The 27,963-nt window shown below is 45.5% G+C and overlaps 2 protein-coding genes and 1 long non-coding RNA gene across 4 annotated transcripts; 1 reads left to right on the top strand and 2 right to left on the bottom strand.

Annotated features, from left to right (window-relative positions):
* Positions 1-775: 775 nt before the first annotated feature.
* On the bottom strand, positions 776-2,157 carry LOC120810278 (uncharacterized). The gene is made up of 2 exons (XR_005710220.2): positions 2,034-2,157; positions 776-1,240 (listed from the first exon to the last, which is right to left on the bottom strand). It is a non-coding gene; the product is annotated as an uncharacterized LOC120810278 (long non-coding RNA).
* zhx2a (zinc fingers and homeoboxes 2a) lies at positions 1,875-21,791 on the top strand. Of its 2 annotated transcripts, none has more exons than XM_078095349.1 (13): positions 1,875-2,223; positions 14,477-14,937; positions 15,188-15,868; positions 16,055-16,267; positions 16,360-16,623; positions 16,714-16,929; positions 17,116-17,200; positions 17,731-17,916; positions 18,515-18,924; positions 19,132-19,384; positions 19,467-19,623; positions 19,922-20,041; positions 20,468-21,791. In XM_078095349.1, the coding sequence occupies exons 2-12, from the start codon at positions 14,845-14,847 to the stop codon at positions 20,037-20,039; spliced, it is 2,676 nt and encodes an 891-aa protein (XP_077951475.1). In that variant the 5' UTR covers positions 1,875-2,223; positions 14,477-14,844; the 3' UTR covers positions 20,040-20,041; positions 20,468-21,791. The 2 variants fall into 2 exon arrangements, with proteins under 2 accessions (XP_077951475.1, XP_040020624.2); XM_040164690.2 differs by having other exon boundaries at positions 2,050-2,231.
* derl1 (derlin 1) lies at positions 21,204-27,866 on the bottom strand. Its single transcript, XM_040164691.2, is given in 9 exon segments — positions 21,204-22,705; positions 22,707-22,784; positions 24,275-24,385; positions 24,497-24,549; positions 24,754-24,849; positions 25,270-25,296; positions 25,775-25,839; positions 25,919-26,030; positions 27,507-27,866. Coding segments are annotated over 9 exon segments (774 nt in total). The 5' UTR covers positions 27,660-27,866; the 3' UTR covers positions 21,204-22,626.
* Positions 27,867-27,963: the final 97 nt, after the last annotated feature.

Raw genomic sequence — 27,963 nt, 5'->3', positions numbered from 1 at the left:
CTGACTCTACCAGCATCCCTCTGTTGGCACAAAGGTGGAACATGCATTAAGTAGCACGGTGCACTCGTGTAGACCAGGATCGAAACACTCGACAAGATCACGACTCTGCTGTCCTGGCGTGACGAAAAAACACAAAACAAACTTTAGCTATGGCGAGTTGAAAATCGGCTTACTTAAAGTAATTGAACTTTCTTGTTCCTCTGGGTGTGTATCCTTATGTTTGAAATGCAAGTCGCTTTGGACAAAAACGTCTGCTAAATGACATGTAATGTAATGTAGGCTGCAATAAACTCCCATAAAATCATAACTGTTTTGGCCTCGCTGGTGCAGTGGGGAGCGGCTTTGTTCTGTCTGGCCTATGTCCCGACGGACAGGTTCACAGAGAAGCCCCTTAAAATCCAGTCTGGCTTAAAAACATCTCTCTTTCATACTGAGTTTTTCTACGAGGCCCGAGGGGGACATAAAAGAAGGCTTGTGACACCTTGTCAGCTCTGTTTCTTTCACACTTCGGTAAAGGAAAGAAGATTGGTCCACTTTCAATGAATGGTGCTCTGCAGGGGCCGTGGAATCAAGCCAAACTTGAACCACTGTAAATAATGATTAAAGCAGCAGAAAACACATCAGTGGCCTGACAGCTGAGGGGTAAATTGACCACTTTAACACATTCAGATAGCTTGTTACTGAATTTTGTGTGAAAGGCTCAGAGCAGACAGGTGATCACCCGCGCTAAAATACCAAACTCTTTCCTTACTCATTACTCACACACACACAAAACTATTTTTACCAGTTCTTTACTTTCAAAAGATGGTTTTGATGTCAGGTCTGGAAGACACATAAAAATGTGAATCAACGACATGGTAAAACCTTCTGGAGGTAGATTTGATTTTCAACACAATGTTGGAGAAATTACCCCCTGCTGATGTTTAACTGTTGTGATGTTTTATCATTTCCCCTTCATAATACTGTGAAAGACAGGCAATTTATCAGCTTTCTTTGGATGTTTGCTATCATTTAGCCTGGGGAGTTGGATCAGTGTTCTCACAACTCAAGCAGAATATCAACAACAGGACACTCAGTTTGACTAAGGACATCCGAAACAGCTACACTACAATCCATGCAGAAACTGAACAAGCTACTAGATACATAATGGCTAAAGCTATACAAATAGATGCTGTTGGTTCTGCACATAACGTCTAGTTATGTGAGTTATGTTCAGTCCACATGTCAGCCGGCCGCAATCCTGTTGTGCAAAAACAAAAGAACAGATATCAGTTTGACCTCTCTGTTAAAACAGGCTTCACACTTCGCTACAATAACACTTCATCATGATCCTTTTACATTTTTATGCACAAATGACCCAGAGTGAGTTGGGTAAAATCGCTGCAAAACAAATCGTGCAGAGGTGACTCCCCCCATATCTACAAGAAGAACGTGAGCCAAGGTCAATATGTATTCTAACGAGGATCCAGCGCCATGAGCCGTCTGTGTCACTTGAGGCCAATCCAAGCATTGAGCACCAACTGACCCCAGACTAACCTCTACAGATGTGAGGGAGGTATCTGTGTGTGTGAGTGTGTGTGTGTGTGTGTGTGTGTGTGTGTGTGTGTGTGTGTGTGTGTGTGTGTGATGATGGACGATGATTAATATAGCCCCCCCCCCCACTGCAGCAACTCTTCACCGAGCGTCACATGCACGCAGAGAAAACGAGGGGAGAGAAAGAGCAGTGGGCGTGGTAACCGAGGGAGGGCATTGTGGGGAGGGGGCGGGGCAACAAACGCCCCCTCGGATCCTGTAATATTCAATGAGCTCCGAGCGACGAGGCGGGCAAGCATCAGCGCGGAGACAAGTTGAAGGCAACAAGGCGCCGTTAGTTCATTCCCACGCAGCGGGCTCCACCTGTCCTGTTCCCACCGTCTGGAACGCGCAGTTAGTTCGCTTCCCTCCGGCCCCGTTCCTCAACTTTTCACGGCAACACCGCCATGGAGCCGCTGTGGACGGATAGCGGCGCGCCGGTACGGCATGCAAATACGTACTGTGACGTCGGCGATCATGTGGCTTTTGGCGTAGATCCTCCTTGTGATCGCCAATGTTCTCCTTCCTGTCGCCTGTTGTCTGCTCGGTCGCCGGACCGCCGCCAGGGTGTTTGAGAGCGGTCGGTCTCCTTCTCGCCGTAGCGGTCGCTTTTGGGAGTGTATCGCGTCACCTGAGCATCGCGCCAAAACGGTGGGCAGGTAAGAAATAGATAAACTCTTCCTCCTCTGTACCCCCCCCCCCCCCCCCCCCCCCCCCCTCTCCCTGCCTCCCACCCGCCCATTCAAAGTCCCTCAAGTAAAACTGCATATAACGTTAGCAGTTTATTCGTGGCCGTCCACTGGCTCGCACCGCCTTCGCGTGTCCCCCCCCCCCCCCCCCCCCCCCCCCCAGCAGCCGCGCGCCTCGGTCTGCGTGTTTTAACTTGTGTCGCCGAGTGAACTTTGCCTCGGCCCGCGTGCCCGAGACGTCGTGTCCGTCAAGTTGTTTAATCGGACGTTTTTCTCCCCGCTGTGTTTGAGTTTCACTTCGACACGTCGAGGCCGCGGTGCGAGGCGGCGGAGCGGAGAGACATCGTGTCTACTTTTCCTCCTCCCTGCGTCGACATAACCAGCAAAACATGGCCGTCCTTTGCCGACATGTTGTTACGTCGATGGCGAGAAGGGGGGAACGTTTGGGGAGTGTGTGTGTGTGTGTGTGCGCGTGTTTTTTTTTCTTCCTTTTTTTTTTTTTTGCGCCCCACCGTCACGTCCGACGCAAACGGCCGTTAAACTCCGCACCGCCAACGGCCGCCAGCTCGCGACTCGCCGCGCGCACGTTCGTCTCGCAACTTTCGGGAGTCCGACGTTGTTGTTTTGTGTAGACTTTGATTTGTGCGGCTCCGCGGTGCAGGCGGAACGTTACCCCCGGTGATGCCTCCTCCCCTCACGGGGCTTTTTTTTGTTTTACTGCATGCAGACGGACCGACACGCGCAGAAGCATCGAGCGGACTGTTGTCCTGCCGGTGCAGGTCCACGAGACATTATTGCTCTATATTATTGCTCAGGCGGGGTGGTTTTTATCAAACTTCACTTATTAACCACTGTCCTCACCGCTAATCGTTTATTTCCCTTCTGCTTGCGACATGTTTTAAGACGTAGTTCTGCCTTTTTGTAGGCCGATGTAGATCATCTCCCGCCTCCTCTTCTAGTTTCTCCCATCCCTGTCGTGATATAACGGTGCATACACAACACTATGCTATTATGGTCTGTTATTGGTGGATAATGCCTTAAAGTTTCTTAAATAGTCATGGTAAACTCTGACTGTCCTATATGTATGTAATGTATATTTTATATATATGGTATTGCTATTCTCCATCAGACCCAGGTGCATTCTCTTCCGGCCCCACAAGCCAATCTTCTTGTTGCTTTTCAGACGTTTTCACATTAGTTTTTCTCCGTTAAGAATAAATAACACCAAGAGACCCTCGGCCCTACCTGTTTGCACCCTGGATTGTTAATGGTGCTGACACTGCACATATCGTGTCTGCTGGGCGTTCCTACCCCCATCCACATACAATACATTTCACTGAATCACAGCTCTGTGTTGAAAACGACGCTGGTTTGATCTGAGTACATCCCAAACAACGTCAACATATACGACTGGGCGGTGATGATGATGCAAGGAGAACACATTCATAAGACACTTCCATATTGCCTGTGCTGTAATTCAGTGCACCAGACCTCTGACAAGTCTACACACTGCGCCGCTACAGGTGGGGAAGTTAATGGAAGGTAATTTGGTGTCTGTCACAGATGCTGCTGTTCTAAGGCGAACTATTCACATCCTCTCTTTGTGTCTGGGGAAATATTTTGTTCAATAGACGACATCCATTCATACTGCGGTGACCGACTATGTTGCCTTTCTAAACATTCCTTGATCAACAGCCTATTCTGTAAAAGATTTTAAGTGGTTTTGATCACAGCGCAGTTAACCCCCCCCCCCCCCATTTTCCCTGTCATACCCGTTACCAGCAATTCCTCTGGGTATAAACTCTTGCTCCTCCCATGTGAGTAGACATGTGGCTCGTGTTTGTTGTCTTCACATGGTTTCCACGTGTGATCTGTCACATCACAGGTAGTTTTATATCATTGACAATGACAACCGGCCCGTTTTCCATTGGTGGCTGAGCAATCAAACGGGCTCTGTTGATAGAAGAAAACGCCAGTTATTTCAGATAACACACAGTTGCTTAGCGTGTTATCTGGAATCTGCCGTTAAAATATATATGTCAATTAATCCACCAAAATAAATACCAAGTCAGAGTACTAAAATCTAGATGGCAAAAACAGAACCCTCTTTTGTTGTCCAGTGTTTAGTGTGTATATAGGACATTACTGAATTGTTTTTACAGTTTGACAGATGCAAGATTAAGGATTTGGGTTTTTTTAAACAGGGATTGTTATTCTTAGTATTGCTCAAGGGATTAGGGAAATGCACAGATGTCCCCACCCTACCTTTTTGTCCTTAACATCAGTGATTGTCCCATCATCACTACAATGTCACAGCAGGAAAGAAAGCTCATTCCAGAAAAGCGATTTTTTGAAAACCCTAATTAATTTGCTTTGTTAATTTGGCAGCTATTTTTTGGGGGGGGGGATGACTCCCATTAAAGCGCCGTTTTCCCATCTTGCTCAACCATGCAGTGTTTCTCAATGTACTGTGACCTCTTAGAGTGCCGGAGCCAAAGCATCCAGCTGTGAGGGGATCTGCTGTATTTGTTCCTACGGTCGCTGATTCATTTACTGTAGTCGGATGGTGGAAAGACTCAGTCCGTCAGAATCGGTACTATAAACCATGATTGGTGTGGACTGACCGCAAGGGAAGTGCACTACAGTCCGACATCACTTTATGATGTGAAGGGTCTGGTTCTTGGCATCTTATTGGAACAAGATGTTGCACGTGTCAATCACTACAGCAAGTTGTATCGAAGTAATCCACCTTTTTGGCTGTATAACTGGAACTAACCTGAGGCAGAACATTGACAGTAAGAAAAGAAAGTACTATAAGAACAGTAGTGTTTGGGAGATTGAACTTGACAGGTGGCAGGCCGTACTGTTCCAGTGAGGAGTGTGTCTGTGTGTGCTGCTTAAGTCTTTGAGCTAGCAGCTCAACTGCAACTGACAAATACTTTTATCGATATTTTACATGCTGCCAAATACGAAATTCATCTGTCTGTATGAAACGAGACCAATTGTCTGTATTTCGCAATTGCCGTTAAAATCACTTTCATTTTACTAGCACTCATGTTTATGTGTCAGCATATTATAGGATTTATGGTTTTTATCGAGTTTTCCTTTGTGAACCATAACAAACGGCTGGCAAGTCCCAGCTGATGATTACAGAAGATACCGTCTAAGTTGATCCTGATCCAGTTCTCCCGTTAGCTGCAGAGCTAACTATGCCGTAGCCAAGGTTTTACATTCAGAGACAAAAATCCTGGTTTACGTGTTTATACGTGGCGGCCGTGCCAGCAGACATTTGGTGGGCTTTAACTAGTTCCACATCCAATCCCGAGCTATACAAGGGCTGCCCGTTCCATATGGGACGGGTTGAGTCATCAGGGGTCGGAGTATGGGGGGTGGGGGAGGGGGGGTTGTTGTCATCATGCCCTGTAGGGCTCAGCTGGGCTCTGTGATGACATCACCGGCGTCTATGCTCTGTTCCAGTGTTTTCAGTTCAGGTCTTCCGTCTTCCCAGACATGTTGGTATGTGACTACGGCAGCCAACGGCGATGAGATCATCACCTGTAGGCGGGGCCGAGAGCTGCAGGGTTGCATGAGGACAGCAGGAGCAAGAAAGCACCACTGTATGAGCGAGTACATGTGAGGTCTGAAAAGAGACAAAAACAAATTGGCTGCTATTTGCTCACTCCGGACAGAGTTGGAATCCAAAGCAGCAGCATTTCCCATCAAGCACACAAAAGGTCACGGTGCTCTTGACTGTTTAGCATCCCCCCCCCCCCATTTAATTTATTCTCACGAAGGTGTTGTCTGCAGTTTGTACACATGGAAATCCTTATGGCGAAATCACGGTGAAATGGAAAGACCTTTCAGTACATCTGTGGTGCTCGTCATGCCAGAAATCCAACCCAACTAGAAGGCGTTGCAAAGAAAAGCAACAACACGCAGAGCGACAAAGAGAAACGAGAGACGCGTGAGTGTGAGAGCAGGTGCACCGGGCCCCCCCATTAGTAAGTGCAGCTGGACATTTCATGAGCAGCGTGTTTTCGACCGATCGTACTTCACCCGTCGGAGGCCTCGTTTCTCTTTTCGACAATGCAGTGTTTTTAGAACTTGAAATTGGCTCTTGGTGAATCACGGCCACAGGGACCGTTGGTAAAAGATGGTTCCACACCCTTACGCGCACTCTGTGTGTCATTTAGACCGCTCAGCTTGTGTTGGCTCCCTTTTTAATTGTGTCCTCAAAATTTCAAGTTTGGGAAGAAAAAAAAAAGAAAAAGAGTGTGAGAGGAGAGAGAGAGAGAGGGAGAGCGAGCGAGCCTAGTAAAAGTCTGCACTGCACAACGCCAGCCGCTGGCACTGCACCGACACGCCCCTCCCAGCATGAGGCCAATGAGAAGAGGCTGGAGGCCGTTCACAAGCCACACCCACTGCAGGGAAGGCAGAGATTGACAGGTTGGGAATCCGGCAGAAGCAGATGCTCGCTGGGGCTCAACAAAATAAAGACCCCATGCATTCACATTTGGACTTGTGACCTACAAATTTAAATGACATACTTTGTCAAATGCATTCAACGGTATATATTTTTAACTTTGCATTTTCAGGGATGCCAATGGACGAGCTATTGGACTGAACCCTAACCATGTCATTGTTGACCTAATTTTGATACCTGAGCGCATTTAGAGTAACTGAAAACTAAAATTTGAAAGAAGAACTTCGAAAGCGTTTTTGTGCTTTTAAGCTCTTCCATGTAGATATTATCAGCGTGGCTTATTGTAAGTCGCTTTGGATAACAGCGTCGGCTAAATGACATGTAATGTGGCTGTCTGTGCGTAATGCCATGAGGGGGAGTTTCAGAGAGGAGAGAGCTAGACAGTGGGAGCGCAAATAGGATAGTAAATTCAAGTCAAGGGTGGCAATTATTATGGAAGCCAAATAACAATGTTCAAGAAGGCCGGTAACCCTCGTGTTATGCCGACTGCTGGGAAGAAAGTCAGTCCTGCTCCCCATCTGCTTTTCATTCCTGCTCGCGCCCAGAGATCAAGCGAGCGCTCCAGACATGTCGGCCCTTCGCCATGCGGTCACTTTGTAAGTTTATATGGGGTTGGTGAAATGTTTTTTTTAATGAACCTGCGGTGAACATTTCCCATCTTGCGGAACGAGTAAAGCTGGGTTAAGTTTCAAGCATCGCTGCTGTCGTGACACTGATTGACCTCCTGCTTGGTTTTGGCTCTCGGATACAAGTCAACACACACACACACCGTTTCTGTTGCGAAGAGTGTTCCCATAGTAACACAACCATCGGTAGCAGAGTGGGTGACACTATTTTCATGGCTGGGCCGTGTGTGTCTTCAGTGAGACAGGTCTGGCAGCATGAGACTAGTCTGTGTTCAATGCGAAGTGAACCAGACAAAACGGAAGACCGGATTCTTCATCCAATGTAGTGTAGTCGGCTCAACAGCATTTCCGTCACTGTATGTAGGCCACTGTGTGCATGGATCAAATGAGGTCACGGTGGGGATTTCTTATTCTTTAAGCAGAAAACTTTGGCAACCTATAACAAACGCAGAGGGGGGCGTAATATTGGTAAAGTAGTCCTTTGCTGAGGCATGTTTTGGTAAATTAAATAAAATTGTTAAAAATGGATTGGATGCATTCGTGCAACCAATCCTTATTTAACGATTTTCTTTATCCTGTAAAGGATATCCATGTAAAGAAGAATAAATGCTAACCCTACGATATTTAACACCATTCTTTTACCCCTCAATGCTAGCATCTGTCTCCGAAGTCCTGTATAGGTTCCCCATTCTCATCATGTGTCCTCATCCAGTCCTCCTCACGCCAGCACAGCAGAAGTTGCTCTGTTGCTATGCAGAGCGTAGCGAGCTTTCTCACAGCGCAGCACAGTTTGGGTCTGGAGGAGCCGCGTGATGAGATTAAAATCAATTCTGCGACGGTCCGAGACTCCAACCACCACCACCCCCCCCCCCCCCCCCCCCCTCCTGCTGGGATGTGATGTGTTAATGGTGGTGCTGGTGGTGCAGCCTCACGCTGCAGTGGAACGAGCAGTGAGGCGGGAAAACTCCTCTTATAGACCAGTCCCCCAAAAAAGCGTTTGTTTGGGTTACTTATTGGAGCGTCAAGGTTTACATTAATGTTACCAAAAAAAAGCTGTCACGGTTTACAGTCGAGTGTTTCTCCAGCGTGGGCTTTTTATGTCGCCCCCCCCCTGTCCAGTGGTGCTCGTTATTTTCGAGCCTCTGTGTTACTGGCTGGTTTGTTCTTCATGCGTGGCTGTGCAGTGCAGGAGTCGCAGAGGTACGTCTGTGTCCGTGATGGCGGCCTCCCTGGGAACTCCTGTGCACTTGGATCCACTGTGAAATCCAATTTTATTCCTCTCCAGATTCTCCGTTTTCGATTTACACTTTTCTGAATTCTTTGCTTCGGGATTTGAGGTGATTTTTGTCTTCTCATTTAAAGAAAGGGGTTTAATACAGTTGTAAAACAAAACATTCAGTCCTTTTTTATAAACTAAAGTGTTGAAAATGTAGCTGTTATTTTCTTTTAGTTCTTAAACCAAAGCCCCCCCCCCCTCGCAGGCATGAGCTGTAGTTGACGGTCGCTCCCTGACAGGTCAGATATTTCGGCCGCTGGTTGATTCATTGATGAGCCTCCCAGCTCGCGGCCTTGGGCAGCGAGCACTGAGCCATCGCCAATTTGCCTCTCATCTGGGGCTTTATGGGGCACTAGGACCAAAACTCAACATTTCTTTGTGATTCTGGCATTTTCAGTGTATTTTCTCAAGCTTCTTGTTATTGGAAAACTGCAACGTAGTAAAAATGTCACTCCACCACTTGCCTTTCCTCTCACATGCTTCCAGGCAATGTCTGAGCTCTTAGCTCTGCTGTTTTACTGGCGCTACCTTGAATCGGAATCGTTTTTCTTCTTCCCTGGCATTTTTTTTTTTTATCCCCCATCTATTTTCTGTTTTTAAATATGCAACAGCGACGCAGCCCCTCAGCCGTTAAGGAGTTGTCAGTGTACAAGCTAGCACCTATAACGATACACAGCGGGACATTTTTTATGTTTTTACTAATTGTTTGAGTCCCAAATCGTTTTGCAAATTGTATGTGCTACAAGATGAATAGTTGTATTACCTGCAGTGAATTTGTGAGTGAATAACAGACTCAAACATATGCAGTACGATCCGAAACGACCATCTGGGCCATTTCTTTATGTGTGTCTGTGTGAATCGATGACGAGAGGAACAGAGTGCCTGTAAATAAACCTAAAACACAGAAACAACCCCTTGTTCTTTGTGCCGGGTCTTGCATAGCCTGAAGTGTTTTCCAATAATTTCACCACATCCTATGAACATCAGCCATGACACGGCTACCGTTGGCACGCGGTTCATTTGTTTCAGACCAAATGAGTGTTAACGCGCACCTGCAATTTAATATGGAATGCCGTTTTAGTCAAAATTAAATAAATGAATAAATACGTAAATACATGAAATATGTATTTGAAATACATCATGAAATAAATAAATGAGGCAATAAATATAGCCACTTTTTATTTCCAGAGACTTAGCCAGCCTTCTTTTGCACACGGCTCTGTTGTGAATGTTAGATGTAGCCACGCCCCCTGATTTGCATATAATAATGTGAAATGTAAAACGGCATAATGAAATAAGTCTCTGGAAATGAAAAACGGCATTATGAAATAAAAGACTGGAAATGAAAAGTGGCATTATGAAATAAAAGTAACATGAAATAATTAAATGTATTTAATATTTATGTATTTATTTCCCCTCTTTATTTCATGATGTATTTCAAATGCATATTTCATGTATTTACGTATTTATTCATTTATTTAATTTTGACTAAAACGCCATTCCATAATTTAAGGCCACGCTGCCTTTACCAACTTCCAGTTTCAGAGAGCACAGCCTGCCACCCCCCCCCCCCATCCTCTACACTTTGACATTGAGGCCCAGAAATAGGAGCTGAGTGGGGAGGGCTGCTGTGACTCAGCCACTCACTCTCCCCTCGCTGCTGTTTGAATAGATATCCTTCCTATAGCACAACTGTCTCTCCGTTCATCATCTGGTACAAAGAATGTGTATTGATTACCCCCCGACGGTACGTAAGCCAGTGTTTAGAACAAAGTGATTACTGCCGAGGCTGATAAACGTATTTTCTGCTTAACGGCCTTTAATGTAAGTCCTTGAGAAGAATGACTCCACTAATACGGTGCACCAGTCAGACAGACGGACAGATGGGCAGGCACGGCGCTGCAGGCCGGGTCTTCATACAAGTTTAATGAGCATCCTGACAGTGGGGAGTTTGTGGCTCTGCGCACCGAGACGCTGACGGGGTTAGACACACTAACGAACGCACTGTTTGACCCTGCTCATGAAGGCACTTGAGTTGACTGCAATTATTGTGTGTGCAGGAGATAAAGTGGAAGCAATGATGCAAAACGCTCAGATTGCAGTCCGAAGCGTTGTGCTTCAGCTCAGATGTTTACAACTAAACAGCTCAGCAATTAAGATGATTCATTTTTTTATATAATACATATCTCAAAGGGTTGTTATTATTGTTAAAGACTAATAATTGCCCTGGTTATTATTCACACAATACCAATTTTGGTTTTCTTGATGGCATGTCAGGCGGTGAAGGGTGAAGGGAGTAGTGTATCCTCGGTGCTCGGCTCTCTTTGCACAGGCTTTTCTCTTTGTTTGAGTAGATCAGCCAACACAAGTTTAAATCAAGTGCAACATCTCAAACAGCAGAGCTGTTTGTGTCTATATTGTGTCTTTCTGTCGTGGCCTTAGCCCCAAATCTGTCGAGTTGTTAACACTTTTTCTCAAGTCATTGATTTCAAACCCTCCAGAGATCTATTTAGTAGATGTGTATACAAAAGCGTTCAAAGTGGCCAAGATTATTATGTGTTATTTGCGTATGGATCCATGTGCTATAGATGATGTATTTTTTTATTCAGAATGATAATGACTGTGTTTATAGCTTCTGCCTGTGATAAATGGGATTGTAAAAAAATAAAGCTTTTAAACTCCGCCGGGTTGATATGCAAATCAATGTCTGATGTAATCCAGTCACTTATTATTTGAAGGAGCCAACGAGGAGAACGAGGAGATTGTTAGGCTTTGTTATATGAAGGAAGAATCTATGTATACATGGCAATAAAGAAGTCTACTTATAACGCAGGGATGAAGAGTAAGCAACAAATCTAATCTAATCTGGCACATGAAAGCTGTAATAAAAGCATAAATGTAAATCCTCTCTCCCCGTACTTGTCTGGGTTCACACAAGTAGGAGGTAATAATATGAAACAAAAGCTCAGCCCCAGAATATACAGTCCCCAAGACGCAGTTGGAAGGATGGTCGGGATGCTTTTTGCTTCCTTGGTACCCGACTGACGCTCCTCCCACAGTCAGACACTGTGACGCTCCTCCATGCTGGATCTTTATTGCTCTGATCTGCTGTGTGTGTGTGTGTGTGTGGTCATTTGATTTACCGCCTTTTAAGTACAACCTTAAACTGCGTGGATTCACTTTTTGTAACGTTTACATCTGCTGATCACACATCTGATTCATCTGGGTAGCTTTTTCTTCTCCCCGTGACTTGTCCACGACCTTCTCCAATGACGTTCAGCGAGGGGAGTTGGAACCTCCCGAATACGCCACACCGCTTTCTCCTCCGGCTCCAACAGGGGAGCGTACGCAGGTGTTCTCGGCGTCCCTATTTTTACAGTCTGTCAGGGACACGGATGTAGCAGCTACTTGACTACAGCGTTACGTCCACCGTTGCTATAGCGACACCATGGCAATGAATCTGCATTCTGACGATGCCTCAGTGGGCTGTGAATAGTTGAGATATCTCGGGACAACGTGTCGGCCAGCGAGCGGCCTTGAAGGGCGCAGTGCCTCGTGATTAATGCGCGGCGGGGCAAACCAAGTACACCTTCAGCGTGACTACCAAGTACGACACTGACCCGCTAAGATGACCCCTCCCCCACCCCCTTTACAAATGTGCATCCTTCTGGTGGTGAGGGTTAAATGTGTGATGCTCATCAGTTTTAAGAAGTGTTGCGTACATGAGACTTTACTTTGGTAGAGTGCCCCTCGTCTGCTGAACGTCCCTGTGTCTCGATGGGAGCGCATCCCTGCTGCATCGGCTCGTTTGATTTTCACTCCTGTGAATGTGAGAGTGGAGCTTTTGCACGAGGCCTGCAGAATATCAATAGACTTTACAGCCAGATAAGCTTCTGTCTCTTCACTCATTACAATATGACCCCAGGAAAGTTTCCTCTGCTTACTCCCACGCCGCTTTGTTCAGAGTTTTCATTTCAGCGGAACCCAAATATAAGGCGCTTTTGGCTTTTTAAGATGTGGGTCTGACGCTGCTTTGTTTTCCCCTTTGTCACTTTATTCACACCCTGCAGCACAATCTGATATGTGATTAGTCAGTGTTTCTCCGTACAACTTATTTCTGCATACCAGTTACGCTATCAAATTGTGAAACAAATGGACTCTGAGTGTGGAAAATGTCAGAAAATAGTGAAAAATTGCTAGAGCCCGTTGCATTTTTGTTAAATACATTTTGTTGCGTTTCCAGTTTATTTATTTTAATCAACTTTAATATTTTAGCGCTTAATTGCATTATCAGGAAGTGGTTTACCGTCTCTCCATCCCATGGCTGCTACTTCCTCCATAAGGTTCTCACTTCGATCAATAGTGTGTGTGTGTGTGTGTGTGTGTGTTTGTGTGTGTGTGCCATAATATCTCTATAATATGCTCTATATTTGCCTATAATTCTGCTTTTGCGTGTACTCTGGACTCACGTACACAAACGGTTCGTTCATCCATCAGCATGAAACAATAAATGCTCATTAAGCAGAGTACTGCTTCCTCAGACCTCCAGTGTCTAGTGATTGCTCCTCAGCCCTCCGCAATTAGTTTCTTGTTATGGTCTTTTTTTCAGCACCATTGTTGCGCACGTCTGGCAGTCGACCACCTGTAGACCATCTGCTCGGCTTTGCACTTTCTTTGTCCGCTTCCCTTTTTGACCTTTTTGCATTTTGAGCCAATTTTTACCGCCAGCTGACTTTGGGCTGGACTTCTTTTGGATGGTGGCTCGCTGCCGATCCAAACGGGGAACCACCGAGCTAAAATAACCCAGCATGCTGCCTTGTTTGGCCCGCTCAAAACAGCCCGTTTGTTTCCTGCTGCCGTGCTTTTAAAGGCTATTCAAGGGCACTTACAGACGGTGTCTAAGGCTTTTAGACAGAGTTGTTCTAAAATTCAGTTTTTAAATGATGACTTCATTCGTTAAGGGACCCACGTGCCTTTGAGCTGGAGGTCGGGAACTGATGACCTACATTCTCTTTCAGTATTTTCTGGCGCAGAATTCATGGTTCCATTAATTATGGCAAGTGGTCCAGACCACGCCACCGCCGCCATGTGTGACTGTTTTACGGTGTGGTTTTTATGAAATGCTGCCTTATTTTGAAACCAGATGTAACAGGACGCACATCTTGCAAAACATTCCACTTTGGTCTTATTAGACCACAGAATATTTGTGGAGCTTCAAATAGCGCCAGATAGGTTTGGATAGCTTTTTAGCTTTTCATCTTTTTTAATTAAATTATGATTTCAAAAAAGAATTTTATATTTGCTCGGGTTATCTTTGTCTAATGAAAAAATGCAAAAAAATAGGAAACAAGAAAGGAGGAATGCTTTTTCATCACACTGTACATAACGGCCTACATTCCTAGAGAAAACAAACGCTATGATCCACATAGAATTAACTCAAGCAGAGACACTACTATACAATGTTAAAGATCTACTTTAATAAATATTCAGTCTAAAACTAAAATATTTGGTTGGTTGGTTCGACTCGCCCGTTTTTCTAATTCAAAATAGGTTTAAGTGGCTTCTGGCCTGTACACAATAGTGAAAAGCTTAATTAATATTGTCAACAAAATCAAACATGGACGGGTCATAAGTTTTTAAATGTAAGTCACAGATGTGCTGAAGGACACCTTTTTATTGGTCTTACGTCCCCGTGGATAAATTTGCCATTTATCATTTTTGATCTGCTGGACGGATAATCAAAAATTTAAACAACGGCCCAAATAAAAATATGTGTTTCAATTTTAGCAATGATCTATACCCTGGTTCTCCTCTTCTGTCGGCCATCCAGGTAGCATCCCGTCATGAAGTTCCAGGAGGTCAGACATCTTTGGAGCTGACACGCCGCATAGACGGCACCACAACAGTAACTTCTCCACCAGAGCTTCACCCTCTACCACCGTCCTCTCTCCTCTTCCTCCTTGGGAAAGCTGTTCTTTAGACCCCTCGGCTGCTCCCGCCCATCCCAGGAACAGTCCTGTGCTCACTTCCTCCTAATATAAAAGAGCGCCCAGGCTAGCTGTTTTTCCGGCAACCACTCCGTGAGAGGAGTCCTGCATTCCGCACCTCGGCCTTCCCAATATCACCTGTGACTGAGCTCAGCCACCAACTGAGGGTGGCTGTTCGCCCAGCGAAACCCCGGCACCCATCATCATCATCATGTCCAGTCGACGGAAAGCCTCCACTCCCTTGATGATCCGACCAGAGCGGACCATGGTGGAGCTGGATGACGGCACGGAGGAGGACATGGAGGTACTTTGTTACGAGGAACATTGGCTGGATTGATTATACTCTGTCATATGAAAGTGATCTTCATTCATTATAATCATTATCTTTCTTTAGGATATGTTATATGATACAATCTGTATAATTCAAAAATCTACAAGATGACACAAACACACCCGATATTCTGATGTGGTGTGTTTGACACATATGGGGAATGCATGTAAATGGATTTTACATTACACAGTGTCCTTTTCATCTGACAACTGCCTTCTTCCAGACAAAAACTGAGAACCATACCGGGGAGGAGCCTATGGAATCAGATCTGTCAACCGAGGCCGACTTAGACCTGAGGGGCGCGGCCTTGGACCCTCCCACGGGTCCAGACGAACCAGCAGCAGAGCCCCCAGACCTTTCCAAGTCTCAGCGCCGACAGCAGGGGGGCTACGAGTGCAAATACTGCCCCTTCTCCACACAGAACCTCAACACTTTCAAAGAACACGTCGACGCCAACCACCCCAACGTCATCCTCAACCCGCTGTACCTGTGTGCTGTCTGCAACTTCAACACAAAGAAGTTCGACACGCTGACAGAACACAACGAGAGGTGTCACCCGGGGGAGAGCAACTTCAAATTCAAACGCATCAAAATGAATAATCAGACCATCCTAGAACAGACGATAGAGGGCTGCAGTAACAATGCGTTCGTCTACAACACGCCCAGCGCCCTTTGTGGCAAACGGGACGAACTGGGCCCTCTGCCGCTCAGCAAACCCGCAACAGTCAAGGTCGGTAAGCCAAAAATAATGTCGGCGGATTATAAACGGACAGATTTGGCCAAGAAGCCAATCACAGCGGTCAATGTGAACGGAACGGTCATCATCCCCGAGTCGAGTTTGCTCAAAGCAGAAGGCCTTTCGCACATCATGCCTTCCCTACAGCGCCCTCTAAACTACACACAGGTAGGACACCCAGTGGTTATTATTCCTGCTCTGTTATAACTGCATTGTTACGGAAATACAAATGCTCTACATAAGCCTCACGCCTTTTTGTGTGTGTAAACTATAGACCTGACCACAATACTTGCGGAAATCAATAATCCTGTTTTTGAAAACCAAAGCCATTCATTGCTTACGTTATCATTTCAGGTGCCCAAGATTGCAGTGCCCCTCAACACAACCAAATACAACCCCACACTCGACGACAACCTGACACTCATCTCTTCCTTCAACAAGTTCCCCTACCCGACACAGGCCGAGCTCTCCTGGCTCACTGCAGCCTCCAAACACCCGGAGGAGCAAATCAAAGTGTGGTTTACCACGCAGAGGCTCAAACAGGGCATTAGCTGGTCGCCTGAGGAGGTAGGAGTCATAGCGATGACAATGTTTGTTTGAGTTGAGAAGAGACTTTCTTTTGTTGTGGAAGTCCAACAATTGTTTCCTTCTTTTGAAAGGTGGAAGAAGCCAGGAAGAAAATGTTCAACGGAACAATCTCCTCCGTGCCTCAGACCTTCGCCGTGGTCGCGCCTCAGCTCAACCCCCAATCCTCCAACTCGTATGCCCCCACTGCAGCCGCCTCCAAAGCCATGCAGTCGGCGGCCTCCGTCTTGCAGTCCCTCCCCTGTCACCTGCTGGGACAGACCAGCCTGGTGCTGACTCCCGTGGCCAACGGCTCCACCGTCACTTGTGCGCCGCTGGCCCTCACCGTGGCCAACCAGGTACCAAACCACAGGCGGAAACGTCAACTTGTACACACACAAAGACGTGTGATCTGAGCTGGTCGTTGTTTCCGTAATGCTCACCTCCAGGTGGCGCAGTCGCTCAAACGACCCCTGACGTCCCCGGCGATCGCCCCGGAGAGTAAACGACCGTCCATCATTCAGACCATCTCAGCGCCCGTGGCCACGTCCAAGCAGGCCTCGGCCAAGGTGCTGAGTTTTACGGTTGACCGCAACAAAACGGCAGAGCAGTTATCGGTGCTGAGGTCCAGCTACACACAGTGTCCTTTCCCCGAGGAAGATGAGGTAAGAATAAGTGAGTGAAATGACGTTATTTGTGCCATGCTGTTCAAGTTCATATACGTGTACAAAGATGTATTGTCGAGGGAGGTTCGGCATTGAGATTTTTGCAGCTGCTTTACGTTTTCTGATACTGGCTTTTCTTTTTTAACAATATTTTCTCATGTTCTGTTGCATCTTGTTGTGTGATAGATCTACAGGCTGATTGAGACCACAGGGCTGTCCAGAGGAGAGATAAAGAAGTGGTTCAGTGAACAGAGGCTACTTAATCTCAAAGGTATGGGATGGGGGGGGTTAGCGGTACATTGCTTTGTTGTTGTGCTGCGGTCTGCTTCTACAAACTGGGGGGCCGTGCTGACAGTCATCTGTTATTAATAAGGAACATTTATTGTTGTACGTTCAAGCTCTAATCAGGAGAAATGTTGTAATGGGCGGAGGTTAATTATGATGCTGTCATTATGTGTTCAAATGTAATTGCAATTGAAATTATTACCAATCAACTCCCGAACAACAGCTCTAATCATACATAAATAAAACTATAATTACCTAGACCGACCTGCAAATAACAACTAGAGATGTCGTAACAAAGTAAAGAAATGACATTTAGAATATTGCTGTTTGACTTTGGGTTGGTTGAAACCATGACATTCAGTAGACATCTTTGCCTTATATCTTATATCTTTTTTTAATATTGATTTAAAAAAAATATTTTTTACAACAAATTTATTGTGATATACTACAACCGTTCACGCTTCATAATCATACTAACACTGTTTGTGTTAAATTCTCTGTGTGTCTCTCTTGAAGGTGTTCCTCCACCTCCAGTGCTGGTGAAAGCAGAGGTGACGCCAGCACCAAAAGACGCCCCCGTAAAGAAGGCGGTCCCCAACCAGTTTCCCCTGCTGGAGAGGGTGAAGGGCAAGTCATCCGAGCAGCTGAAGGCGCTGGAGGAGAGTTTCCAGAGAAGCGGCACGCCGACAGAGGTGGAGCTAGGTAAAGCCTTCTACCGACCTTCTCACGAGCAGATTATTTTAATCTCAAACTGGACAGATGGAACGTTGAATCCTTCCCCTTCCACTCAAAAGCTGTTTCGGTCAACGTCTTGTTTCCTGCATTTCCACAATTTTTTTGTAAATGTCCTTTTGTTCATGTTTGTTCAATCATGTTACATGATTACTTGCGTCCTAGTCCTCAATCCAGATGCTTGATGTGAGAACATTCTGCACATTGTATTCACTTATAGAAACACCGCTGCCCCCCCAGGCTGCTACATAACGAAGTACAAAATCGGCTTGCCGGTTAAAACATATTCTATGATCAGTTGGTCAAATATACATACTCATGAATTTAAAACACTGGTTGTGTTTTTTTCTATTTCTACTAGTTCACAGCACGTGACTTAATTTATTCCGCACCAAAGGAGCTGCAGGCCAGTCTTCGGTGGGTTCCTGCAGACAGGAATAGCAGAATTGTTTTAATGAGCTTATTTTTAAGACCCTCGGAGAGGCTTAATTCCCAGGTATCCAAAAAAAACACTTTCACTTGGACGCCACACAGCTCATCTTATCCACTGAACTCTGTCCTGCTGCAGACCTGCTGGCCCAGGAGACCAGGCTGTCGAAGACTGAGGTGGACTGCTGGTTTTCAGAGCGCCGGGCCCTGAGGGACAACATGGAGAAGGCTTTACTCTCCATGTCTTCAAAGAACAGAGAGGACAGAGCAGACCGGCCCGCAGCGCTGCTGAACGGGGCTTCACATCGAGAGCAGGGCGGGAAACCTTTCCTCTCCCCTTCTTACCCACCTGTCCTCTCCTCTTCCTCCTCCTCGTCCTCGTCCTCCCCTCCTGTGCTCGCAGCCTCCTCCCCTCATCCTCCAACCCTCTCCTCTTCGGCATCCCCTCCCATCCTCACTTCATCCTCCTCGTCTCCCCATCCTCCCATCCTGTCGGCCTCCACCAGCCCGGCGCCCATTAGCAGCCGCTCCCTCGATCTGCTCAGAGAGGTAAGAATGGCGTTTACCAAATTATGAGTTTTGAGTCTATTACTTATTTATTAGATTTCCGGGGCTCCCGTCTGTATGGACACACGGATGTAACTGCGACCTCACCAGTTGGCCCGAGACGTGGAACCGGAAGCCAGTTTCTGCTGTGAAATAGTGAATAAGATTCATGTTTTAGGGTGTAAAATGCTTGGTGTTCTGTCTGGACAGATGTTCTGTCGGACTCGGTGGCCTTCTCCTGACGAGTACAGCCAGCTGGAGGTCCAAACCAGACTTGGACGCACCGACATTGTTCGCTGGTTCAAGGACCACCGCTCGGCTCTGAAGAACGGGGAAACTCTGGACTGGATGGAAAGTTTCCAAAGACAAAACCTCGTAGTGCCGCACAGAGTGGGCCAGGAACAGAACGGCAAGAGTTCGGACAAAAAACAGACTGTTTCCTTGGAAGTCAAGACTGTGAAAGGTGAGTTTTGGAAGAGGGTTTTTTTCCCCCTTGCTGCAGGGTTTTGTTCCCCTGTTTGACTGTTGTCTCCTCTCTGGTACAGTGGATGCCGGGGAGAACACCGGAGCTGCTGCAGATCCCTCCAAGCTGTCTGACCAAGACAAAGTCCAGTGGCTAACTGGCCGATTAGCCCACAGTGTGACGGACCTGAGCCGGACCAGACCGGACCAAACCGGCTCCGGCACTGCTGACAAAGAGAGGTGGGTGACGGGAAGGAAACGGCTGTTTTATCCTATATTTACTCTAGTGTGAGATGTTATACAGACAAAAAGGGATTGTCTCACTGCCAATTTTAAAGGAATATCTGTAGTTATTTTAAGATTGTGATGAGTCTAAAAATACAGCACCTTATGGGCATCACAAGCTGTTGATGCTCAATGACTCCATTCTTTGCATGTGTTACTTCATTAAGTAAATGTTTAAATGAAAATCTGTATATATTTGTTTTTAGTTCCTAGGAGTCTGCTTGTTTAAACCTTTCATCTGGTTCATTTCCAGGTGGCTACAGGTGACTGTGGCAGTGGGAGAAGAGGGGGAAGCAGGAGGGGAAAGGCCGACACTGGCAACAGACAGTGAAGTTCTCTCCTTGGAGCAACCTGGACGGGTCACTGGTTGATGGTAGGTTGAAATATCCCTCTAATGAGTGTGAGAGACTTGGCCTGAATAACCGGATAAACGCTGAGCTGTTCCTTTAAGACGCCACAGCTGCAGTCTCCAGCTACCCAGGAAGCGATTACGTGGCAATTACTCTGATTGGCCCTCCACAAAGCGATAGCATGCTGGGATGGCAGGATGATATTTGGACCCACACTGTCATTAGCGTGATCTATGTAGACACATGCACGCATCGCGTCATTGTCACAGGAAATGCAAATAGTGTTTACAATAGTGCTGTATGAAGTTTTCAGTTCATATGAAAAATAATTTTGCTATTATGTACTTCTGAATTTCTGTGACCATGGCAATCAAAGGTTTGAAAATATAATCTGAAAATCTATTTCCTTTTGAGCATCGGCTGATTTTGACTTACCGTTTCTGTTCAAGGTCGAGTAAATCACTGACTGCTCACGGAACATCAAGCACCGACTTAAGATGACTGAATGTGGAACCAGCAATGTAACTGTCTGTGATGTCATCACAAAGCGCCAGGACTGATGTGTGGTGCAGATGCTGACATTGAGAGGAGTGCCAAAGCTGGACTTGATGCATTGTTCTTACTACTTATCTTTTTCTCTTTTTATGAGACAACCGCCCTTGTAAATATTTTTCTGTATTACTAAAAGTTCTGTACAGTTTTCCTGAAAGGGCATGTTTTGTTACATTTGTGGGGGGGGGGGGGAACAAATCATGACTGGTGCCCCAAAAAATGTTTTTTCTTTTAGGATCAAAGTGTATAATAGTCTTATTTGCTAAAAATTAGTCCTATTTTGTTTTTTAAAATCATACTTGCGCACTACTCATTACGAGTGGTCTTTGATAGCACTTGTGTATCCTTGTGGTAGTGGTAGATACGTACATACTGGGCCACTTCTCAAGCTGACAACTTTTCCGTTTCTCCCGCAGCGTCACCAAGATTCGCACTCATAGAATTACGCTGACACGGGTAGAAAGTGGAAGTGAGCGCGTTGTGGACAGTTGGGTCACGTAACGTGATATAGAAATGATTGACGGCGTAGATAAGGGAGTGTCAGTTTGATCGCACCATGCTGCCTTTTCTGCTCTTATTGGACATTTTCCGTCAGTCACAGATCCGGTACAGTAAAGACTCGTGGACATGATCTCAGTTTTATCACTTTGTTTAAAAAAAAAAAAAAAAACGTAACCTGCCAAGAAGCTTTTGGAGAACATGTTTCACGCATGATAAAATAACTGAAGCTCCTGTGAACACATCCGTGGCTTGGCTCTAGTATTTCAGGAAGGTCATTCTTTTCAAAGCTGTGTTGGATTCGGTTGATTTCTGTACAGCTGGTTTAGAACACAGAATGGTGGTTCATGAATCTGCAGAGCAATGCTGTTGTGCTGAATTTTCTTACGTAAAACCGCATAGGAAAATCAGCGGTCACGGACTTCTCGCATGCGCTTCAACAATTTATTTTTAAAAACCCATCCACAGAAATGGTCTAAAAGGGAAACGTGATTCATGGGTCAAATCGCTAGAGCTTGCAATATTTGTGCAGCAGAAAAAAAAAGTTGAACCCTTGTTTGAACAGCAGGCACGTGGCTGAACGTCGGCTGCTGCTTTAGTTTCATGTTCCGACTAATATCGGGGATACCTTTGCATTTGGTTGGCTAAGATGGAATACTGCTCGCCTGTTTCATTTTCTACTTTTAAGTCTGCTGTAACTCAATAAATACACAACCAACCGTACTTTGTCTCTCGTTGTTGGACCAAACAAAAGCCTTTTCACAATTTTCTGACATTTATAGAAGTGATTTGAAGAAATTATGCAAGTAAGCTGGAAAATGATAGTCAGCCCTAATTGTATATTGTACAAACTGTATAGGAAGTGATTCTCAACCCGCCGTACAGGCAAATAACTGGCTGAGCTCTCCTGACTGGATAGGATTAAGGAAACATAGAACCATGATTACACGCAGTCATTCTTTCAAAAAAAAAAAAAGCTTATTTACAGAGTAAAATGTCATCCTTGCATTATTTTGGTCAAGATCAGAGGATATCAGGTCTGTGCTAAAAAGGTTTAAAAACATTTTACGCCCCTGTAAATTCCAGACCTGGAAACGCTGCTGTAAATAGCTTGGCCCATGTTCAGCTGAGCGCACACTCCCAGCGCGACGGTAATTACAACGTAATCTGATATGGCATCACTGAGAGACGGGAAGAGTCAGAATTAACACCAAGCCGGTGTGCAGCTGCAAAGTGTCCTGACATGTTCAGTAAAAGGGGAGAATCATCACATTTAAAAAAAAAAAAAAAAACTATTTATTTATATTCCCTTCCATCTGTTCCCCATGGACACATCCACAGTAATAGTACAGCTGGCGTTACTTGGTTACTTGAGCCAGAGTCCTTCAGTGTGGCATCCTCTTCGGTAAAAGTGCACGCTTCGTCAAATCTCATCCCCTTTAAAACGAATGTAAATTCAATTTTAACTGGCGAAATAGACAAAGCGAGCACTTTAACCTAAAACATCCACACCATTTAATATCAGGAGCGATGGGGGGGCGGGTTCTCTCTCCAGCTCTCATTCAATACCCATGCCCCCCAGGCGGAAGCCTTGGCCCCAGTTGTGACGTCCTCTTACGGCTCCCCCGCCCCCCCCCTTGCTCCTGGGCAGCCGGTCTGCTGGGGGCGACTCCAAAGCCCGACACTCCTCCCCTCCTGCTGGGGAAGAACCGACACCTGGAGAGAGGAGCCACACAGAGGGTCTTTAGCACGGCCGCCATGGGAAGATTTAGATCAAGCAATTTAACACTTTTTCCAGCCGGCGATTGAGCAACAAGTTCTTTTTTTTATTGAGAAGAAAAAAGGTTGCAGTTTTATTCTGATATCTGGCCAAAATCCAGTTCAAGTTACTGCAGCTTTCAAACAACAAATAACAAAAACTGTTGGACAAATAAACACTGGGTGAGCTGAGCAACTCGACTCTTTGGGGCAGAATGTTTTTCATAGGTACAGTTATTGACGTGTCCCTGTAAACGTTCAAACGCATGAAAAGTGGAAGCACATCACTGTTCATTTGATGAAGTAAACAGAAGCTTTGCAAGATCCTTTACAAACTTTTCCTTCCAAGCACCGTATTTTCCGCACGATAAGGCGCACTTAAAAGCCTTTCATTTTCTCAAAAAACGACAGTGCGCCTTATAAATGGATCAATCGGTTGATCCATACTGGTTGTACACGTAGCTCAAGGCGCTCTGCCAAACATGCCAAAGCTCGGTCTACGACGGCGAGATGCTGAGCGGCGCTAAAGCGCGTGAGATATGGAGCTTGTTTCAGGGCGCGTCGGAGAAACAAAGCTGTCGTTCTTGCAGAGCACTTCATGAGATTAAAGAGCGAGAGACGGCGCCCTTTTCTCTACAGTAGCTGAACCATCTTAACGGGGAAAATAAGTTATTCTAAAGGCTGGCGCATGCTACTGCGTCGACGCACTCGTTTCAATTCATGGTTCTAAAAGTCTTGCGTGTGTTGCAGAGCAATTCACCGCCAGAACAACAGGCAGAGTAACGTGTTTGTGTGTGGAAGTCGATGGTTTGTTAATTTATTTCTCATAGACTTTATTGCCCCGTGCATCGCCACTGCTACTTTTCATCGTTTGTCCCGTATTTTCCTCCACAACTTTGTTCCCCTCGACCGGCAAACTGGCGTTTGCGGAGATCTTCCTCCATGAATCGGAGGCCATCTGCGCGTCCTTATAGTCCGCCAATGACGGCTTGTATAAGCGGTCTTATTTACGCATTTCTTCCGACAAAAGTTCTAAAATAGGTCATTCATTGAAGATTCACCTTCTAATCAGGTGCGCCGTATAGTGCGGAAAATACGGTAGTTAAAGGAATAGAGATTAGACACGTTTGAAACCTGTCCTGGTAACAGCGTCAAGGTTACACAAGTGCTCAAGCGGAGAATAAATATTTACCAAACTGAAATCATTCTTTTGTTTTGTGGATGTTAAGCAGCAAAAGCAAAGGTTACATTATATTTCTTGAATTCAAGAAATATGAATGATGAATGAATTTAATTCAACGTAATGCTACGTTTCAGTTTCAGAGGGAAAATGGGTTCATTCCAAACTTGCATGGTCTCGCTTCCTACTGCACATCCTCAACAATTACCAAGGAAAAAGGCCTAAACTCCTTAGGAAACCCGTTTGGGAATAAAACAAGTAAACTTACAAGAACTCTGGTGTGGAGAGGAAGGCGCGTCCTCCCAGGTCCATGGGGTACTTGAACATGAGGAAGAAGTAGAGGTGACCCACCAGGTTCCCCGTTAGTTCATTCACAAACCTGCACAACAGCAGCAAAGAAAACCAAATAAACACGGAGCTGTGTGACGTGCACACGTTCTATACATTGACATGAAACAGCACCGTTTTTGATTGAAACGTAGTTACTTACGAGCCTCCGATTATGAAGTTGAAAATCAGAATGACCCAAGGGAGATAATGTGCCTAGGACAGAAGGATGTGGAACATCATCGACATGAACATCAGAACCAGGCTCACGTTCGGCCAGCTGAGATAATGTGTAATGAATGTCACATGTTCACCGTCCATAACGTTACAAACACGCGGCGTTATGTGCTTCGATATCGCAGTGAAACGTGAGGTACGTTTCAGAAGGTCAAACGTGTCTGTGAGGAAACGACGCGGTACCTTGAACCGAGTCCCGAACCAGAAGGACACCACTGTTTCTTTGTTGAACTGAGCCCAGACGTAGAGCACCGACATGATCAGTGGGATCATCAGCAGCTGACAACAACAAACAAACAACATGTGAACATACAACTTGTTTCATTTTATTCTTCAAACATTTAATGATTGTTAATCTTTTTCTTTAAGTAAGCCCAGTTTAAGTGGTGATGCTGAATTAGGAAACACTCGTAATCTCTCACGGTAAGTAAATCAAAACAGCAGGGGGGGAGGTTACCATGGTAACCACAGCAGACGTGCCACCATAGACACGCTATAGCTTAGCTAACGGCCCTATCGCATTTAGAGGTTAATATCATTGTTCGTTTAAGGAGATTTGGGGTATTTCCACAATATTTTACTACAATTACACACATTGACAGTAAAAGCCATGTGAGGAAAGTTGGAGGTTTATTTATTCCCATCACTAGTCCTTTTGATGTGTTGAGATATAAATAAGAGAAAGAGTGGGATTCTTACCCGCATGTTCATTAGCATCCCAGTTATCTACAGCCGGAGTCAAGGACAAGAACCCTGCAGCTCAAACAACCACAGCATTAAGATTAGAGCAGCTGGTCACTGGAAGGATGCCAGTCCGAACCCCACACTGCCTGAATGTCACCTGCCACTTCCCTTTGAGTGGACCTAACCTCCCACACTGGGTTTCTTTGTTCATTCCCACAACTATCCTGTAGTAGCAAAAAGCCAAATTTCTCCCATAACCAAAAGATGCCAGTGAAGAGCCAGACAAGGTGACAATCTGGATGACTCCAGAAAAGATTTTAGAAATATGTGCTGCTGGTGACCTAGATTATGAGTCTCTGCTCTGCAGGGGTAAAGTGACACCGAGCCACTGGCACAGAGCCACATGGCACAGTGCTGCAGAGAAAGACCGAGGAGAGGAGGTGTCAAAACCAACACCCCACGGATCAGTGGTCAATTACGCAGGGGTTTAGTTTTTTTTTGGAATGCTACAAAAGGATACAACAATGCAGATCCAGTTGAAGAGGAGCATGAAGATGTAGTCTGCAGGTCGGCCATCAAACGCCCCTGGAAAACAATACAGAGAAAAGGTTTAGCACAACAAAGGTGTGTGTGTGTGTGTGTGTGTGTGTGTTGGCAGTCTCACCTGTCTCTAACCGAGTAGAGTAGTGGTAGAGGAAATACAGGTTGACAAGGAACAGAAACCCAGTATTGGGGGTTATTGGGAAGTACAAGGTGGCGGTCACTGGTCTCCATAGCTGAAACAAACCAAAGAGACATCGGTGTAATAGAAATACATCAACACGGCTACGTGTGTGTGTCAGCGTGGTTACATGGATCCGAATAACTGGCTTAGTCGGACTGAAATCGAATTATCCGTTTCACGTGAACACCTTTGTCCGACTACGATCCGACTAACACCCCTGGATAACTCGATCCGATCCAGTTGATAGTTCGACTATTGCGGCATGTAACGGTGAATCGGATAAGGAACTGGACTTCGCGTCTTTGCGCATGCTTGAGATCCCGACGGCGTCTTCTCTCTGTTATCAAATCAGCCAATAGCGCCATTTGCATCCGCTGTGCTCCTATTAACATTATGCACAAATAGTAGAGGGATGTAGCTTCACCTTGCTCTCCGTTCGCCATCTTTCTCGTAATGTTGATGTTGTTGGTAGTGGTGAAGCGGTCAAGCGGAAATGGCTGTATCACAACTAGTTGTAATGAAAACAGCTCCACCTATCGTATCGGATATGACATGCTTTCGGCCAATGATTCGATTTATTCACTGCCATGTATCTTGGGATAATAGCACCTCCCCCGAAAGATAGCATAGTCCGACTAAGCAAAGATTCCAATTATACCATCATGTAAACACACTGTGTGTGTGCAAAGATCCAGACCTTTAAAGGCTGTGCTTGAAACACACATGAAGGCTCATGTGGATTGTAAATATAAATAATTTAACTTCTAAGCGGTTAGTATATTACCACACAAGTTGTTTCAGAGGTTTTGTTGGATGTCCACGTATACACCATTTGAAAAATATATCAATGAAATAAGCAGTAATGCTGCCATTTATGCTCTCGGATGGATCATGCAAGTTTAATATTTTATGTACGTGACATTAAATATATTATTCACATGGCTTGATGTGGAAGTTGCAAATTCTCGTTTTGACAAAAACTAGGTGGTTTGATCCAATAGTAATGTTACATAATCGTGTATCAAAATGACAATATGGGGAATACAATGTTCTTCTTCCAAGTAACCAGTAATTATAAAAACTACATTTAGCAGTTTTTAAAGTAAAATCTCGATCCCTCTAAAATAAAACGTCACTTAGGCAAAAACGTGTTACTTAAGTGCAGTCCTTAGCTAAACTTAATTTGTGTATATAACGTTACTTTTCCCCACTTAATTACATAAACGGACGATCTGTGAGTCCAAAGTCCTCTCCCAACCATCATCGATCTTTAGAAGGCCTTTTTCGTCCGCTGGTGTTTTATTTGCACATTAGCTCGGTGTTGCTAAATAAAAGGAGCATTTTGACAGCATCCGGAAGTCATAGCTATCTGCGTCTCGCCCTCTGATTGGCTGACACACAACACACAGGCCTACTGCTAGGCTAGCCTTGCTAGCCCCCTGCTAGCTAACGGACCACATCCAAAACAGCCACAGCAGTTAACAGCCTCCAGAATCCACACAGTTGGCGAGAGACGAGATGAACTTACTTGAAATCTGCTTAAGACCAGCTCTGGAAATAGCATGAGATTCCTGAAGTCAATCAATCCCAGTTTCCCGATTAAAGGAACTGCAAGCGAAGCGGCGAACCAGGACCGGGTGATGAAAGGGATGCTTCTGAACCAGTCCCCAATATCTGACATCTTTCCATATGACCACTATCGAGTCGTTACCGTGAAATAAAAACCCGCTCTTTAAAAAACGAGCTAGTATCGGCAACACAGTGCGATCCTCGCTGCTCTCTTGTTGTTACCAGAAGTGCTCCCCTGCTAACTTTACATGACGTGGCTAATCACGGGCAGCTAGCTAATAAAGCTACTGCGGTCAGCGCTTCCGCTTCCGCTTCACCCTTAAAAACCAAACGGGCCGCCACGCATACGACTACCATTAAACTAGAAATAACAACGGTTGTTGTCGACTAACATGGAGAGGATATTCTACAGAAAT

This window comes from Gasterosteus aculeatus, chromosome 20, assembly GCF_964276395.1.
Source record: "Gasterosteus aculeatus chromosome 20, fGasAcu3.hap1.1, whole genome shotgun sequence".
NCBI lineage: Eukaryota > Metazoa > Chordata > Actinopteri > Perciformes > Gasterosteidae > Gasterosteus > Gasterosteus aculeatus.
The sequence above is the reverse complement of the archived record's forward strand: the minus strand, read 5'-3'. Positions and strand labels throughout refer to the sequence as shown.

Bases quoted from the DNA above. Each gene is read 5' to 3' on its own strand.
- zhx2a (XM_078095349.1), top strand. From the start codon at position 14,845: ATGTCCAGTCGACGGAAAGCCTCCACTCCCTTGATGATCCGACCAGAG. The intron at 17,201-17,730 runs GTATGGGATGGG...TCTCTCTTGAAG, and splicing joins GAGGCTACTTAATCTCAAAG to GTGTTCCTCCACCTCCAGTG. The intron at 17,917-18,514 runs GTAAAGCCTTCT...GTCCTGCTGCAG, and splicing joins GCCGACAGAGGTGGAGCTAG to ACCTGCTGGCCCAGGAGACC.